The following is a 19,471-nucleotide window of genomic DNA, read 5'->3' as shown; positions in this document are numbered from 1 at the left end:
GAGTTTTTAGAAGGTCAACCATGCTAGTCAACAGCTCCTTCGGATCACATCGTTCTAGTTCCAACTACTCTGCTCGAAATGAAATAGGGGGCATTTGACCCAGTCTGACGTATGCTCTGTAGGGCTGGTGATGACAGCGTCTCAGACACTGGAATGAGTCTATAAAGGTGGAGCTATATCTAGGAGGTGTCTGATTCGAGCTGCTTTACCTTAAGTCTACTGACGTCTTGAATAAAAGGATCACTAGTAATTATTCCAAATAACACATTACCAAAAGCAAAACTTAGGAATGAGATGGGAAAATTATCAGTAAGAAGTAATTTAGAAATTTGCAGGCGAAATGATTTCTATACAGCTGGGTTAAAAATAGCATAATATGACCTTATACCATGGTAACTATGACCTAAATATCACTGGGTGTAGAACGCCTCTGTGTCTACGTTGCAAATCACTGAGCTGTATGAAAATATTTAATTTTATAAGGTTTACCAATGTGATGAAGAAGTTTGATTAGTCAGGAATTCAAATTGCTGGATTATTAAAAAATATACATTCCTGGTTATGTTATCCTACTTCTCAACAGATTTTTTGGAAAATGTACCAGATCATGATATATATGGATATTATATATTTTTATCAATATTCCTTATGCCTTATTAAACCTGGACTAAATGTGATTGATAAATTAAAGTTTTTAGACAGACTTCAACAGACTTTTTATGACCATGTTTCAATTTGAGTAGGTCCTAACTGCACGTTGAAATATAGTCATTAGAAATGCTGTCAAGGGACACCCTTGGCATAGAGCGCCAAGGCTGAGTCCTTGCTGCTGAACTCTGACCTGTGGCCTTTTGCTGTGTGTCACCTTCACCCCACCACCCCCACCGCACTAGTTATAAGTAACCTAGACATTACATTTTCAATCACATTTAGCCCATATAGACACTATAGCCCAGCCAGTACTGAATTTACACATACCAATATCTATATTTGACAGATCCAGAAATCCAATAATGATATCAGCTGATAGTAATTTTGTTTATAAATGCACAGCATGAACAAAGTGCCAGTGCTCTCTGATGAGCAAACAATGTAATAGTGACTCTTTCTGGAAAACCTCAAGGAATTTCTGTACTTCTTATTACTTATCAACTATTCAATGATACAATAAGCCTGCAGTAGGCTAATATAGGCCAGTACAGCGGTATATTGACCTGCAAATTACCAACACCACACTGGCTGGGTTCACATTGCTCATTTTAAAGATGTATCTTTTGCTGTCCTTCTATGGGAATGTCACACTGGCCTTGCTGAGTCTATAAAATAGTCACAACAATTAACGCATATTCAACCAATCACCGCCAGTTCTGCGCATCCTTGCGATTTTGGACATCTCATCATCATAAACACTATGTTACACTGTGGGGTGAACTTTGTATGGATTAAAGCCTACATTTTATTCTTCACTCATCAGCCAGTCTATATGGCTGAGATGTGAGGAGCGTGTGCAGCTGCATCTAATTAATAGTGTGAAAGTTTTTACCTAATAGAGCCTAAGCTGTGCTTATGCCGTCCCCATTACCCGCTCTACCAGTGAGCGGAGCACACAGTCTCTTCACCCTGAGGTGTCTGAACCCAGGGCTTCCACTCTAGAAAGTGGACACCCCAGCCAATCCTTGCCAGTTCCTGGGTTTTGATAGCCACCAATTTTAGCCTGCTGTCATCTGAAGTTGATGTTCATGTTTTTGCGGATAGGTAACCAGGCATGTAGCGAGAGATGAAACTGGATACCTCAGATCCGGAGGGCAGGGTTCCTTGGAATTACCTCTGCATGTCCCATCTGACGCCTACCTCGGATTATCATTTCAGCCCTTGATCAAGCCTTTTCCTTTTTTAGTAGACAGTGTCGTCCAAAATCCAGGCCCGGGGGCAACTGCAGGGGGATCAGTTCACGAGAGAACCACACGTGGGTTATTAATCATGGATGACTTCAAAGGTCTCAGAGTTTAATATTTATTGGTAACTTTATGTTTTTATGATTCTACTCTTGGCATTTGATTGCACGCCCACCACCAGGCTGGCTGAGTTCCTGTTGACTCTATCAGTATCAGTTTATGTGTGAGCTTCATTCTCAATATACCGAACCCCAACCAGAATATTTTGACAATTTAACATTTAACAATCCACAGGGACTCATATATCTACAGTATTCCTCCTGGAGCTGTAACAGTTGATTAATTGCTGGATACAGAAAAATAATAAGAAAATAATTATAGACTAACTGATTGCTAAAAAAAAAAGATAATTTAATTGATGGTTTAAAATATTTATTAGTTACTGCCCTAATACCTATTCCCTCATGCCACTTTGGGTCAGTACTTTGATGACTGGGTCCATGACACTGATCAGAGCTGCAGTAACAGCGACTCTATAGACAGACTCTACAATTAAAAATGGACTTGACGTGACATCGCCTATAGGTTTCTCAAGAGCCGTTATGAAACTCAAGGTGTGGCGGCTTTGGCCGTCGCCATCTTGTCACTCTTGACTCCACTGGTCATTTTAATATGGGCCCTTATGGACATTACTTCTGCCAGTCTCAAGTGGCCATTCAAGGAACTGTTTTTGTTACTTCTGTGTTGACTTCGTTTGCCGGCCAGGAGGTTGCTGTTATTGATGAAGTTGGCCTATTGCAGACATATCGGTATCGAATCAGCATATATGTCATCTGATAAGCACCAAAATGAAAACTGTTTTTTCCAATATATAATACAAAAAGGTAGTTTATTTGTATACATTATGTATTTCAGAATTGGTTGACAATGTAGCCAAAAGAACGCAGTGCTCTGAGTACCTTTGCAGAGTTAATTCTATTCTATTTTTATTCCAGCTCAAAAATTCACTATATTAGCCGCCATATCGTTAATTGGTGGATTTCCCAAAAAAATTGGTCGGGTTCTAGTCAAGACCAAAGCAACCTTGGTAACTTTTGCCCATGTATAATCTAAAAAAGGCTGATTAATGCCATTTTCCGCTGACATTTCCACGCCATCACTGTCACATATAACAACTCCTCCTCTACCGATAGATGAACAAGATTTGCATGCTCTACTAAACATCCTGACTGGTTTCCTTTCCTGGCAAAGTGCTGAAGACTCTAAAGCCAAATCATCAAAAAAAAAAACATTCTGCCTGTACAAATAATTTCAAGAACCATTTGAAGTGAGTGCAGGTTTTCCTTTTTCTGATTATTTTCTTTATAAGAAGCACCGTATTTACACTGGCACTTACAAGGCCCCACTTGTTCAGAAGCTCAGAGAGGTTTACTCAGTGTTAACTCAAACATTTTCCTCTTTTGCACTTCACCTACCACGGCCCTACATGTTACAGTGAGCTCTACAACGTAAACAGACCGCTGAACTGTGATATTAGGTCAGGCAGAGGCTGGTGCTGACCATCTGGACAGCGAGTTGTTGCCATGTGTCTCATAGCATTTCTCAATCCACAGCTTCCTTGAAATCCTCTAACTTGCGCCTGCTCATTAATACATCTTTTATCACTTCCTCGTGCTCACAGATAAGGCCAACTCAAAGCATGGCAGCTGATTTCCCTCCTTGTTTAGAATTAATTTATATTCATTCATTCTCAATTGCTGTTTTTGTTGTGTTTCCATTGTGTATCTAATGTAAGAATTAGATGTCACCTTGTTTTTTAGCACAGAGGACTTGTGGGTTCCTCATACAGCCAGTGGTTAAGTGGATTTGGGATGATGACAGCACATGCTGAGTTGAAATGATTATGGAGAGTGCTGTTGCCATCATAGCTGTTATTTATTCATACAGTACTTTTCTACATCCATCTATTTTCATGCAGCAGTTACTCTAGCTCCCGTACGTTCCTTATGTTTCAGTCAGCATACAAAGAAAAGAAATAAGAAGCCTATATGAATATTTGAAATGTGGCCTTAATGTTTTAATATTGTACTTCCAGCCAGAGAGAGAGAGAGAGAGAGAGAGAGAGAGAGAGAGAGAGAGAGAGAAGAAAGTCACCGTAGTGTGCTTCAACTACTGTAAATACAGCACAATAAACTAAGCCTATAGATTCATATTAAGAATTTATACTCGTGTCTGTATAGATGCTGTAATTTCAACTTTCACCAGAGCTGTAATTGAATCCAGCTCAAAAAGCAACCCTCTGCTGTGGAACCTTAGAGACTCCTATAAATAAACAGGCAACACTCCTTCAACACTTGCCTATATGGCACATGGAATTATTAGCTCATAGCAAGAGCCCTCTGATCTTACAGTGAGTAGCCACAACTATTTTCTGTCAGCTATGTGCATTGCTTAACTCGTGGAGTGTGTCAAGAATGTGGTCTCTTAGGAATTCACAAAATTTAGTTAGCCTATACTGTACATTGACCTTACATACATTTGTTAATGAATGTTCCTCTATAATGTTTTTGTAAATGTGTTGTTTGTGAAGAAAAACACACGCTAAAGGGAATATGAAGGTCAATATGGATGCAATAGTGTTATTAATTAGCTTCTTATGCCGCATAAATTAGTGTAGTGGCTGTGGCACTGGTTGTTGTGCATTTACATATATTCACTCTACTTTGCATTTCATCCTGGTTCAATTCTCAACTCATTTAGACTTTCACTGTGGTCTTAGTCTTTGTTATAGTAGCTACTTGACAGGATTGCTATATGATTTATATGGAATAAACCCCTAAAATTAGCTATTTACTGTAGAAACCACTAGGAGGCTGACTTTTGACACACAGCTCCGATGCCTAACATTACTTAGCATTAGCATTAACATTACAGAACATAATTTATATTTTCAGCCACCTGAAGAATACTGTCAAATATTAACTCTGAATTTGCTTCCAACCACTAAGAATATAAGAATATCCAGGTCTTTGGGGTTGCTATGCTTGATTTTCTTCGATAGACACTTAGCATGTTGGGAATGCAGCATAAGATGCACATAGCTTGCATGAACTTAAAATGGGAAGAACCAAAACAAGGAGCTAAAAGTGGCTAAAACATGCTAAAAGGGAGCCAACTATACAGCTATTTTACTCATGATAATCTGAATCAATCCAGTGGTTAACGGCTGCTACAAACTCAAGCGAGCCCCCACTCGACCTATGACCTCAGAACCCATGAAAAGCAGGGCTTAACTTACCCTTCAAGCTCGCACCATCCTCAATAACAAAATTAAACTGTTTTCTCTGGCATATAACATTTAATATATGTGTATCTTCCGCATTAATAATTGGGTGAAACAGCGCCCCTCTGGGTTGCAATACAGTCGTGTGGTGAATTATGGTATTGCACTGCAATGTCAAATAATTTCAAGTCTAGCACTAAGAGGTCAGACAGCGCGGCAACAGCTGTGTGTAAGTATTATTGGCCTAAATTAGGGTGTAAAGTCGACACTAGAGGCTCAGTAACTACAAGTTAGTCTGTAACTAAACCAGCTACTAAAATTGGTTTCAAAACGATTACTTTAGGCATAACTTAACTAGTTTGTACACAAAGTCCTAAAAATGTCCGAGCAACGGTCAAAGTTATCGTTCCATCACCATGGTTACCGTTCCCTTTCTGACTGATATGAGTCACGTAACGTTAAGTTAGTAAGAGATCGATATTGAAATATCGAATCAATAAATTAGATCTCTACTCGATTCATGTGTCGCAAAATGGCTGTAATTAACGAAGAAATGATGTTATCTGGCAGAAGAATGGCTGTTTAACCATCAGTGGGTATAATTATGTGACATTTTACACCATGGGGGATGTGTAGGTTAACTATTAACGTATTTATTATTATTATTATTTATTTTTTGTTATAACAAGGCTAAGCTTGGACTTACACACAGCTGGTGCAACAGGTGAAGATGGCACTGAGAGAAACTGTTCATGGTCGACTCTGGGAACAAATGTCCAGTTTTATATTTTTTATGTTTTAATAAAACCACTGGTAGTGAGCAAACGTAACTGTTAGCTCCCGGTCATCTAGTTTTTCATCGCCTATAACGTGTTTGGATTGTTTTTATTTTTTATTTATTGTGATAAATTGCTGCAAAATACGACAAACTAAGAATAAAAAGGAGTCATTTGCTTCTTCCAAACTGGACCTGCGGACGGAGGATGAAGTTGGCAGACATGAGAGAGTTGGATAATGTCAGAGGAGTGTTTATTGATCACCTTGCCATCATTCTTCTTCAGATATCAGGTGAGGCACACACTCCCACTCCTCTGTCTCTGCTGGCCTCCCTGATGGCCTAATGTCTGGCCTATGAACATAACTGTGCAATTGTTGCCTGGGTCCAGACCTTCGCCCACACAACTGAGATGATTAATTCTCTGATGATGGAAATCAGCTAAAGTGGTTAAGTTGCCTGTAATGGGTCAAATGCAAGCTCACTTGTTTGCACACAGCCTCAGCACCATGGACAGGGCTTATCAAGGTGTTTTGGTGTTTGGAATTAACTAATTTCACCTTGTTAGTTGCCACCTGTTCACAGAGGTCTAGTTACTCGTTGGACTGTTTTTTATCCATGGCTCGGTTGTAAGATGTTTTGTATACAATGGTGCCAGAATGAGTTTTAGAAGTGGGGAAGCATTCAGCTAAGATGCTAACCTCCTTTCAATTTCAGCCTAGCCTGCAGTGTTTGTACAACTAAAATATTGTAAGAAATCAGTGGCATCAGTGTACAGTTTATTGAGGCCGTGGTATTCCTACAGGTCACCAGTAGGTCATTTTATACAGTGAGGCCCCAACTATTATATAATGATCTTTGTGCAACTCCAATACTGTTTTTGGACCCCAGAATGCAGAAAGATTCAAGTACACTAGGCAGAAATAATACATTTATACTACATACAAGAAACTGCCTGTGATTAGCATAGTGGGGCATGTTTGTGAAGGGGAGACTCGTGGAACCTACAACCTATTTTCATTCAGGTATCTGGATGTCAGAGGTCAAGGGATCCCTTTGACACCATGTCAGTTATTCCATGACCAAAATGAAAACCTAACTTTCAGAATTATTCAGCCCCCTTACTGTCAAGCTAGACATGGTGGGTGCCTTAGGTCTTCTTGCTGCATATGATACCAGTATCTTCACTCTAGCTGTAAAACTGAGCCCGCTACCTCCTCTGAAAGGCAGTAATGTCAGTCGTGGAAGTATTTTGTCAGTGCAGAGTTGAAGAGGTTACCATAACACCTGAAAGTGGGGGGACAAAAAGTCTTGTTGTCCCCACTATTCTGGCGCCAGTGGTTGTATAATAATCTTTATTGTCCCAAGACGGAGAGTAGTTTATAATGAGTAGCTTTAACCTTCATAAGAATACTTCATGTGTATATATTGCATTCAACATACATGTGAAATATAATCAAATTGCAATATATTCCACTGCAACATTCAAACTGCAGAAGCTGCAATCTTTTGTTAAAGGTGAAATGTGTGACAATACAGCATTATAATGTACTAATTTTAAGTACTGTTCTTCTGAAGAAATACCCTGGCCTAAAATCTGGTTCTCCAGATGTAAGAAAACATTTGGTGTGTTTGGTACAAACCCCAACAAATGTCACATCATCATGATTTTAATAATGTTTTCAGTGAAAATGAAAAGTGTGATGCAAAAATGATCATTCCCATAAATCGGGAATCATATCACAATTGTAAAATGAGTAAAGAAAATTGCAATATTATATTTTTACAATATCGTGCCGCCCTGCATTTTGATTTAAACATAAATCTAGCTTCAAAAATGTTTTTGAATGTATTTGGAAAAAATTTAGATGGGGTGTGTGACAGTACTTAACACTATATTACAGTAGTGTTTTGTTGTATTATCATTAATTAGCCTCTACTTATTAGTGCCCACAGGAGGAGTTAAAGTTGTTGACAAACACATTAATAAACACTTATATCTGCTTGACATTGCAATGTATTATAGTCAGTAGTATCATAGTTAAACCATTTTTGTAATGTTCATATACTGCTTATAAATGCTAAATAGACTTAAAGTCAAGTGTTGCCCTTAAAACCATTAGTAAAGGATTAATATAGTAGTTTCTCTACATACATACATAAATACACATTGTGGTGCCTTTAAGGTAGAGCCAACATTAGGTCTATACAACTCAAAAATATACCCTCTGTGTATGATTAAGTGTATGATTAATCTGTACTAAGAAGTTTGTCCACTCTTGCTGATGATACACGATGAACAAGAAAGTGTGGTGGCTGTCATCTTAATACATCATTAAATCTTTCTGGAAAGGCTGCTTCGTGTAGTTGCTGCATAGTGACCCGGGCAGGGAGTTTTAAGTGACATGATAATTGAATTACACTGTGGCAGCAGCTCCAGCATAGATGTTCTGGAAATACGCCCTCCAACCATTATTCGAATTGTTTAATTGTGTCCTTTGCTGGATTTTCCTGACTCAAATGTATTGCTGGCAAACACTGGCGTTGTAAAAACTCTCCTGAGGAACATGCTGACTCGAGAAACCGCGATAGTGCAGGCCCAAAGAACAGAATATTTTTTATTGATAGTTTGATGCAAACATGTGGATGCTACAGCTTGTGACCAGAACACACAAAGTTAATAGAAATTGCTCTGCCAACTCCGTCAAATTCCCTCCTCAGGAGGGAAAAGTGAAAGTCAAACGATAGATAAGATTTGATATGAAGGATGCAATGAAACAGAAATCACACATTACTTCATTACCAGTGGATGCGCCAAAGAGGAAATACTAGTTGTAGTTGATAGACAGCCAATCAACCAAACACACTCAAAACAAACTTCTTTTTAACCATTGGGGTAGGGCCAGATCAAGCTGGCAGAGCCCCTTCCCCTGATTGATTTTCTAAGGGAGACAGGAAGTGCCTTAAAATGAGAATGACAGGATCACAGGCAATAAAAGAAAGGCAGGTATCAGAGAGAGCAGAGTTTAAAACAAATTAACTGTGATCACATAAGGGTGGGAAATCACAGCACTGCAACCAATAACACATAGATTTAATATAAATCAATCAGGACCTTTTTCACAGCCGCCATTTTACCATGAAATAGTAGGGTTAAACACAGGTGTTACCAATGATACTAATTAAGGCTTTGTTCCATTTAGTGTAGCAGAGCCAACATGCACAATAACAGCACCCTGACTCTGTTTGACCTGAATGAAATGGAACCTTAATTGGTAACACCTGTGTTTACCCTACTATTTTATGTCAAAATGGTGGCTGTGAAAAAGGCATATTATTACTGATTTGGTGCACATGTAATGCAAATGTAATGCAAGAGCTGCTTTTAATTATTTAAAGTTTTTTTTTTCTAGCAGCATTACCTAAGATAGTAAAAATGAATATATTTTGGTTTTGGACCGGTAGTTGAACAAAATTAAATATTAGAATTTAATAGATAATAGTCATATAATAGAAATAAACCAATTGTCTGCTGATAAGCTGAAAATTAACATTAACAACGTTCATGTGAAAGAGAACTAAATTCTGGACAAATTTCCTAAAGGGCAGGTGACCAAAAATTGTTAAAAAGCGCCTGAGCACTTGTTCTTTATTGCTTAACTTTATCCTACATGCTGATGGTCTACAGATGACGGTCTGTACGAGTCAGGCCAGCTGCCCTTGCTGTATGCTAAAGAGAAGGCCAAAAGTCAGGGGGCGAGCTGACAGAGGGAGGGGCAGGTTGTCTCCTATTACTGCAATGACCGCCAGAACTCAGCCAGACTTGTTATTCCCTTTCCCAATCCCTTTGCTTTCTGTATAACTACAACACCTGCTGCACTCCTCTCTCACTCCAAACTTCAGCCTATAGCTGCCTGAGAAAGTGGGAACACAGGTGTGTGCTTTTGTCTAATGTGTGTGTGCTGCTAGTGAGCAAAGAATGGCACGCTGGAGCTGGTGGTGTTATTGTTGATCCACCCAGCAGACAGCCATCAGCTCCTGGGGGATTAAACTAATTTTTAAAGAAGCAGTCATCCCTCAAACACTTTGTTGGTAATGTGCCTTCTGTTTCTGTGATGTTTTTTATGTTTGATTGCGTAATAAGCATGTGATTATTACCCCCCCCCCCCGACCTGTCACATGGGGGTACATCCAGTGCAGCCACAATATCCCGTGATGGCTGAATTGAAGTATTGCAGTCGCAGTGTTGAACTAAATTCTTCTAAAATAAAATGTTGTGTAATGCTATATATATATCCATTATCCTATTTCTGTACTTTGCATATGCATCTTGCTCCTGGATGGCGTCCTATACAGGTACAATTCTAATCAAAATACGACTGACACATTAAGTATAAGTGTTAGTAGGATGTATTTAGAAATGTTAATAATATGCTAAATTTGCAGTAATAAACTGAAACTTGCCTTGAAACAATTATGATCACAATGTTATGGATCTTGTCATTCAGTCCATCATGACACTTTGGCCTCTTAAATGGTTGAAATGTCACTTTTGATGGCTCAATTAAATTGTATGAGGTCTAAAAGGCTGCAGCTTACCTCGCAGTTTTTCATTACTAGCGAGGAGGTGGAATGTTAGTGGATCGTATAGCTCGTATTTAATGGCACAGCTACTGCTGCCAAGCTAGCAAAACTTACTGAATGATTTGTTGCTGCTCGGTTAATAGCCACTTTGTGAAAGGTTATTTGTCATATGAGCATTTGCATGTTTTTTTTAGAGCTTCTTGTGCTGGAATTTTCAAACGTGCTGTAACACATCTCTATGGAGTGTCTCAATGGTACCTCTATGTATTGTTGGCATGAAATAGAAGCTGAAATAAATAGACAACAACTTTGTTCTTTGGTAGGAATACTATCACTAGACCCATGTCTTTATTACAGTAAATTAGCACAACGTCAGATAGACCTGCTATCATGTCCTGTAGAGTAAATGTCCAGGATTTTGTCTTGGTGGCACTGAAGAGACAAACTGACTGCTCACAGTAAGACACCAGAACCTCACAGTTTGTTAATAAAAACACAGCACAAAAGGAAAAGACAAAAGACATCCTTCCACCACGCTAAAATCTGCATCCTGTCTTTTATACTTACTACAGATACATTTGGAAATTCCTGCCATTGTGAAAAAAATAAATAAGGAGAAAAAGTCTCTTTTTTGTCATTCAAGACACTAATATTATGTTATTTAAAATGATTACAACATAAATTATTTTTTTTCTCATTAAACACAGATTAAGTTATAAATTTACAATTGTCTCAAAAGACTAAAACCGATTTCTTAACTAATAAATACAAATACTACACAAAATGCTTCATAAGGCTTAATGTCATTTTCCTAGCATGTAAAAAAATGTTTATGAGTTAATATTATTGCCCAGAAATGTAATCAAAATGCAGCATTATGAAGGCATCATAATACTTTTTTCAGGTCTGTATATTAAGGGATAATTACAGTGGGCCAACATAGTTTCCATAAGAATTGATACAAATACTTAAATCGTGAGGATTAATTCTGCTTTTTGTTGTGATTGATGGATGTCTTGAGAAAATTTGATTGTAGGCAACTATTATTTTCGTGTCTGTCTTGGCTTCTTATTATATTTATACCTAAAATATGGAAATGAATCACAAAAACATCCATGTCATTGTTCACAAATGTAATTGATTTGTATTAAACAGTACATATAAAATAGCATCCCTGAATGCCACCAACTAATTGCTTGATGCTTAATCAGCTGTATTTAAAAGCTGTCTGTGGTGACGCTGATGACCTGTGGCTGCACTCTGTTCCTGTTACAGCTGAAGAGCCAGGCTGCCCTCCTGTGGCGGTAGCGCTTTGACAGCAGCACGTACAGCACAGGGTTGATACAGGGGTGCAGGTACTGCAGCACAGTACAGATAAAATAGAACATCTCCCAAGCCTGTCCATGGCGATACAGCCCCAGGTACACACACAGCTCCAGCACATAACCAGGCAGCCAGCACACTGAGAAGGTGGCAGCAGCCAGGAACACCATGACAGAGGCACGACGGGTGTTCCTGGCACTGGACACTGACATTACAGGGCTCTTGTGGAGAAAGAGAGCCAGCCGGACGTAGTTAAAGGCGATGACTAGCATTGGAACAAAGTAGTAAAGTACAAACTGGCTTAGGACCACTTGGTAGTGGTGCTCATGAATGGTCGGAAGGCAGAAGGTGAAGTTGGCCATGCTTGGGCCCAGGCTGTCTTTGGTGGCAAACATACGCAGTGGCAGGCTGATGAAGAAGCTGAGGGCCCAGACCAGGACAAACATGAGGATGACCAGGTCCATGGTGGGTGGCTGGTACGGGTTGGTGATGATCATGGCGCGGGTCATGGACACGGCACACAGCGAGTAGGTGCTGGCCGCCAGGCTGAAGGCCAGCAGGAACTGGTAGACCTTGCAGGAGGTATCACCCAGAGGCCAGGAATGGATTACAGCGGAGTGCAAAGTGAAGGGGATGAGGAGGAGGGTGAGGAAGTCAGCCAGAGTCATGCTGAGTAGGAGGATGTCGAGGCGGTTCTTACGCAATGTGTTGTACTTTGCAAACAGAGAGAAGACCAGCAGGTTGGCACAGAGCCCAATGCCCAGGATCACTCCACAGGTACAGGCAAAGATCAGCCCATAGGTGTTGGGAACAGCCATATTATCACTGACGTGAAATCACCTTTCAAAGAAAATTAATTAATTAGCAAGTATTTTTGTAATTTTCTAATTGTAATTTGCAAAAATTCCAAATATTTTCTTGGTACAGTTTTTCTAAATGCTTCTTTTGTCATACACGTAGTTAACTTGATATCTTTGTTAAACATATTTGAATACGTCACATTGGGCCCCAGGAATTGGGCCCAATTTTCTGACATTTTGTAGACAAAACAAGATGATTAGATTGAGGAAATATCTGTTGATTGATTCTATAATTAAAATAGTAATTAGGTGCCTCCCAATTTATGTTATTCCTAATGAAAGGGGAAAGTTACATTTCATATGAGGAAAAAAAACAAACATTGTCTCTAGCTTGGCCAACTGATTTTTTTAGTTAATCAGGTGGCATCTGAAAGGATTTTGTAGACTTACAGTGATAGAAATGTATATATCATATAACTTAATAAACCCAGTAAAATCACGTGATGTATTTTTACATAGCAACAGCAATTTGGTTGTCTGTGAAGATATTATATGTCCTTTTTTTTACACATCCACAAAATACATATACAGTATTACACAAAACAAATAGTAAGTATAACATGCAACACAAACATAACTATATACAATTTACAATTTCATTAACATTTTGACAACAGTTTTATGTTTCAACTGAACTAGTGTGCATTTTAAAATGGTGTCAGATGTAACAATTATCCATCAATTTGATGTACTCACCATCGTCGTTCCTCAAAGCAGTACCTTCAGGCTCATGTTTGTGAGTGAACTATCCTCATAATGTAATCTGGAGAATTCTCGTTTACTGTTGTCCATCCTGTTAAACTGGACTGAAGAAGAGAGAGGTGGCAGCCTCTCAGGACTCATTACAAAGTGTGATTGCTGAATGTAGAGGGAAGAAAGGCAAACATCACTTGGGTCAAATTGATTCTGGTTGACTGGGTTTAAAGAGAAATGGCCTCAGACCAGCTGCTGCAGAACAGGGATGTGCCATATATGCCTGGTTTGTTAATATTATTAGAGGACGTATGTGTAACAGCTTCACTTGACATTGGGAACCTTTGTAGTTGATTGTGTGTCTACAGTATATCAATCTTTTTGTGACCCTTTTTAGGTAGCTTTAAACACTGACCTTTCCTGACCTGTTGAAGTCTTCTCTCTTTCTATGGAGATTGTTTTTGAGATTTGGGACTATATGCAATATATTTAAAAATCTGCACTCTCCAAAGAGCAAAAGACCAGTCGATTGATTACGTTCTCTGTTCCTCCCCTTCTCTGGAGATATTAATGTCTGTCTCCATTGTTTGATTGATTTCTTCCGTGTGAGCTACAGGCTCCTGACAGCAGCTTTATCAGGCTTTCCACAGCATTTATGACTCTGTGTCAGCTAATGGCCTACGGTGTACACTGCTGCTCTTAGCACAGGATATAGCTGATGCTGGTGCATTTGCTAAACCCCCCCCATTACCAGTGTCTGTGCCGTGCAGTCACGGGCTGTTAAAAATGCCACATGTTCTCAAGAGGGACATTAACTGCTTCGTTTTTGTTCTGTCGCTGCTGAAAAGTCAACAAAAACATTGATGTTTTTTTCCCCCTCATCCTCTTTACAGTTAATTTTTCAAAAACATTTTTGAACCAAAAAAAAAAAAAAACCCTGATCCACCTCAATAACAAGGTTAAAAGTCATGATAAAACCAGCTCGACCAAAATTAAAAGGTATTAAATGTTCAGATGCTCAAAGACACTTCAGCAGGACTTTTTCTATTAGGTAGTCTAGGTAGTGTGCATACAGGTCTGCTCCTTATCAGCTTGAGCTTTTAGGGATAAAATGGCTAACTGACCATGTTGTTTGATGTATTACATTGAAGAATATCATAAAGCTGAAATAATTAGTTGACTAATCGATCACTTGGCAGGAAACTGTCAACTATTTTGATGATCTATTTATAGTTTAAATCACTTTTCAATCAAATATGCTATTTGTTGGCTCCAGATTCCGTCACCTTGAGTTCTGTGACATTGTGACAGGCATTTGTAACTTTATTCTAACATTGTGTACACACAACCTCAGGTAAAATAGGGAGCTAACCCTAAACCTAACCTGCAGATTAATATGATCTGTAATCAATCTTGAAAACAAATCTGTACATCATTTCATGCACATTACTCTAAGTAAAAACAAAACTAGCATTCAGTGTGTGTGCCAGGTGTTCAGTTCCACCACTTAAAATACAGTCATGGGTAGTCTGAGTATCTGATTTGTCATTAGGGCTGCAACTAGCTTTATTTTTACTATCAATACATTTTCGAATTATTTTCTCAACTAATTATTTGGTCTATAACATTAGGATACCCATCACGATTTTCCAAAGCCCTAAGTGACGTCTTTGAAATGTCTTGTTTTCGTCCACAACAAAATCCTGATCAATTTAATATCACAAAAGACAATTAATAGCAGCAAATCATCATATTTGAGAAGCTCCATTAAGGCAATGTTTACCATTAAAAAAATAGATTTTCTGTCGATCAACAAATCATTCTAGCTCTACCTGTCATAAATGCTAAGTTGCACATTTGAGCCACATATGGCTGGTGAACAAAGACACCGTAAATCAAAAATATTTCTAATGGCTACACTTTTAATGTTTGATTAACTGGAAACATGTACAGTATGTCCTCAGTGCAAGTGAAGAACATTAAATGAGTCTGAGAGCCGCCGTCTCAGGCTTGTTCTATAAAAATAAACTATAATGTAAAACGGTGAGAGTGGGTTTGATGAAGCATCCAATAAGTTACAAGTCCATGAGGGATCTAAGGTGGGAAAGGAAAGCAGGACCATCAAAAAGAAACATCAAATTAAAACTCAACCACACAAGAACATGAACAGGATATAACTAAAGTGCATTATGGAATTTAGTCAGCAGCACCGTGATACATTCACAAAATAAATACACACTTTAAAAGTGAAATAAATTATGGCAGAACAGTTCCAACAGATGTATTCAGCGAACAGTTTGCATGTAACTATGTCCACGACAGTCAACACACATAGAGCCAAACAATAGTAGACCACTCAGCTTCCAAATTTTGTGAAGTTACATTATATTCAGGTAATAAATAGTTCCTCCTATGATTTACTTGCACACACAGCTGGATAGAGATGACAACATATGGCATTGTTTGGATGTAAATCAGGGTTACAGAGGCCTACAGATTTTCCAAATAAATATGGACTGAAGAAGATGTTATGATGAAGTATGAGATTGAAAATACAAACATAGCAAATTATTATCATACAAGCACAACTCCAGGGCCGTAATATGAAGTGACTGAGTCAGCCATGGGTTAAGTCTCTCAGATCCCAGTCTAGTTGTACCTACATCAGTGTCTTAGTCCAGTACCATATAAAGGCTATTGGCAGTCTCTTAGCCGGGGTGCTACGTCCTTCATGGCTCCTTTGATGCGACAGACCGCGCCCGCCTCCGTTTTTTGTCGCTCTCTCTACGTCGGCCTAACCTCACCTTTTTTTTCCTCTTGGTGGCCACTTTTAGTGGCTGGTCCTTATAAGCCAGAGCCTTGTTGGTTTCCTGGGGCAGGTTAGGGCCCTCTCTGTCCAGCCTGAACCTGTCAGGGAGATTCTTTGTGGCCCCTGGGGGCTTCTCGTGCAGGGAATTCCCACTGAAGGTTTGGCTCTGGGTTCTGCTCTGCACAAGTGGCGCTCGGTCATCAGCCGTGTGCACCTCCTCGAGCAGTTCATGCAGCCACATGCGACGCTTGAACTCCTGCAAGGAGCGGCCCTTGTCATGCATCAGCTGGACGTGGCTTACTGACCTCCTCCTTAAGGCATGGAAGTGAAAAGACGGAATCAGATCGACAAGGGAGGTTGCATTAACGCTAATAACATCCTAAAACAGCATCATGCATGAGAGGGGAGCAGTACCAAATTAATTTTTCTCTAAGTCTGTCAAAAATGTGATCTTCTGTCCTGTCTGATTTCAACTAAATTACCAGTGACACAATGAAACCAGAATTCATTATCTCTGAGTTGGCACCAACAAAATCTCACAATCTTATTTTATGCTTTTTTGTAATTTCATGGTACACCACACTGTCATTTGTGGAACAGTTAAAGAAGTGGTGTCAGCTGAAATGCAAGGTCAAGCACCAGAAAACTTCAGTACAGTAGGTGGCAGCATAAACAAGTGTGTGAGAGCCGTCACTAATCTGAGCTCAAGAATCCAAAATGCCATAGTTGAAACTGAGAAAACATTAGTTAACTTAATTTAATTTGTACAGGTAAACTGTAAAATCCAAACAAAAGGAATTTAAAAAAAGGTGACTTACTATGTTCAATTATGAACTAGTTTTTTAAAGTTGCATGCATAACAATCAATGGTTCTATGGTTATCAAAATAAATATAAAAAAATAACTCACGTTCTGCTACCAAGTTCATCAACTGGTCTCCCATCAAGAGTCACTGGAGAGCACAGCAAGAACACAGCCAGACTCCACTGATGAAGCATTACTATAGAGCACATCCTTGAGCTTAAGATCTGAAGAACACAGGAAATATTATATCAGTCACTTTAATTAATTAAGCAAAACATTGTTTTATGAATTTATACTAAACTTTTTATCTACTATGATACTTTATGTCAGTAGCAGTGTCGACAACTGAAAAATGACCTTGTTCCTGCGTACGTGAGGTCTCCCAGGCAGCATTACTTGTGCCAGTAAATTGTTTATAAAAGTAAAGAAGAAACTCAGACTTACATGGTGTGAATGTTAACAGTGAAAATCCACAAAAAGGTCTGTCTGCAAGCTCTTAACTGCAAAAATGGATTTACAAAACAATACGAAACATTATTCTTCCAGAAACAGTTTGGCCAGTTCAAAACTTGTGTCCAGGTCCATTTGTGTGAAGGCAGCCTGGGGAAATCCCCCGTCAGTCTGTTCCATTCATTTGCCTCCCAACAGTGTGTGCTGAGCTATTTATTTCTCCCCAGCGTCCCAATTAAAAGAGAGATAAAGATGGAAAGAGCAGCAGCAGCAGCCCATCAGCTGCAGAGCTGCCACTCCACTCAGTCTTGCAGTAATCTCATGAAGAGTAAAGATGAAGCATCTTCTCTAATGGCCGGAGAGCAGAGCTGAGAGGGTTTTTCAGTCCAGCAATGTGAGCGAGTCTGTGTGAGTCTGTCTGAGAGAGGCACAGAGAGAAAGTCAAAACTGCTCTTTGGGTGAAGATGCAGGCACTACCTTAGACCCTACCCATTAAGTCCAGTCCTAACACCCTCCCCAACCACCCCACCCTCCCCTCTCTCCCTCCCCCCCGACCCTTCACACACACCTGCTGTGACAAGAAGGTGGTGCCCATGCAACATCCAAACAACCATACAACAAAGAGTATACTTAACTCGAGATTAGAAAAAATGCATTTTTAATCAATTTTAAATCGTTTTAGCTGTACTTTTTAAATAAAATATACTAATAATTTCATCATAAAGAGGTCAAAAATGACAGGTGTGCTCCATTGGAGGTAATCATGGGTTACCAAGCGAGAGTGTATAAGGGGAGGGGCAGGGTTACTCCAAAGTAAACAGCCAGGCCTAACCACTTTCCCAGGGGAGAATGACCATAACCTCAGAGAAACCCAACCCACAGCCTCTCACTGCAGACCATTCAATTCACCTCCACTCTGCCTCAGTAAACCAGCTCACCACCGAATGGTTACAGTGGGCTCTGAGGCATCTCTCATATTCAGCTAATAAGGAAAGTGGAGCGCTTTGCATTAAAGCAGCCGTATACAATCCCAAGTTTGCTGTGTTGTTTAAGAGATAAAACCAGTCTGAAGCATCCAGCCACATTTGTGATTTCACTGAAAACATAATAAACATAATAACTACATGCATTAAAGGTCAGTCTCTGGCTAAAAGTGAATGCATGTGTGTAGTAATATACAACAAGGGCAGGGCAGTGTTTGTTTCTCAGCTGATTTCCTTAAAAAACACTTAATTTGTGATTTCTATCTATATACATACATGCATACATACATATATACACATATGTATATACATATATATATATACTGTACATTGATTACTATTACATGGATTTTGAAATTGATATATTTCATTTCATTAATATTTTCCAAGTTTGACTTTTACATTATCATTATTATTATTACTTACTTATTCATTATTACTAGGAGCTAAGTTGTAAACTTTCATTTAATTGGTAATCAACTGGTTTGTCACCTTTTTTAAATAATTTCTAAATAAGAAGATGTGAAAACAAAGACATTTGAGAGTCTACAGCTACGCTAGCTGCTCACTGAGGCTGTTTTTACGCACAGTGGTGCTTTGAGCTAAAAGCTATCATCAACATGCTCACAATGACGATTCTAACATGCTTATGTTTAAGTATAATGTTTACCATGTGCACCATCTAACATTTGCACCAAACAGAAAGTACAGCTGAGGCTGCAGGGAATCTTTATTTGTTTCACAGTTATTTGGCCCTAAAAACCAAGTATTGGGCAAATCAAAGTTTTGACCTGATGAAAAGTGAAGAGATTACTTAAGTTATTACAATTCCTCCTGAGGGCAACATGAATGTCCTTACCATATTTCCAACCACAAATGTGAACATCATGGTGGTGGTAGATTAGAAGTCAGAACATCACTAAACTAAAGTAGGATTCGTCCTCTGGGCAACATGAACGTCTGTACAGTTTGTCATTTGATTGTTGATTGTTTGATCGACAGATAGACTGCC

General features: G+C 39.0%; 2 protein-coding genes across 2 annotated transcripts; both read right to left on the bottom strand.

Annotated features, from left to right (window-relative positions):
* Positions 1–11,368: 11,368 nt before the first annotated feature.
* Positions 11,369–15,228, bottom strand: LOC127353547 (galanin receptor 2a). Its single transcript, XM_051382844.1, has 2 exons — positions 13,417–15,228; positions 11,369–12,700 (listed from the first exon to the last, which is right to left on the bottom strand). The coding sequence occupies exon 2, from the start codon at positions 12,676–12,678 to the stop codon at positions 11,755–11,757; it is 924 nt and encodes a 307-aa protein (XP_051238804.1). The 5' UTR covers positions 12,679–12,700; positions 13,417–15,228; the 3' UTR covers positions 11,369–11,754.
* Positions 15,229–15,315: 87 nt separating this feature from the next.
* LOC127353548 (parathyroid hormone-related protein-like) lies at positions 15,316–17,934 on the bottom strand. Its single transcript, XM_051382845.1, has 3 exons — positions 17,471–17,934; positions 17,132–17,250; positions 15,316–16,533 (listed from the first exon to the last, which is right to left on the bottom strand). Exons 2-3 carry the CDS (start codon positions 17,233–17,235, stop codon positions 16,143–16,145), a joined length of 495 nt encoding a protein of 164 aa, XP_051238805.1. The 5' UTR covers positions 17,236–17,250; positions 17,471–17,934; the 3' UTR covers positions 15,316–16,142.
* Positions 17,935–19,471: the final 1,537 nt, after the last annotated feature.

The sequence above is a fragment of the Dicentrarchus labrax genome, unplaced genomic scaffold, assembly GCF_905237075.1.
Source record: "Dicentrarchus labrax unplaced genomic scaffold, dlabrax2021, whole genome shotgun sequence".
NCBI classification, from domain to species: Eukaryota; Metazoa; Chordata; class Actinopteri; family Moronidae; genus Dicentrarchus; species Dicentrarchus labrax.
Note: the sequence above shows the minus strand (reverse complement) of the source record. Positions and strands in the feature narration are given on the sequence as shown.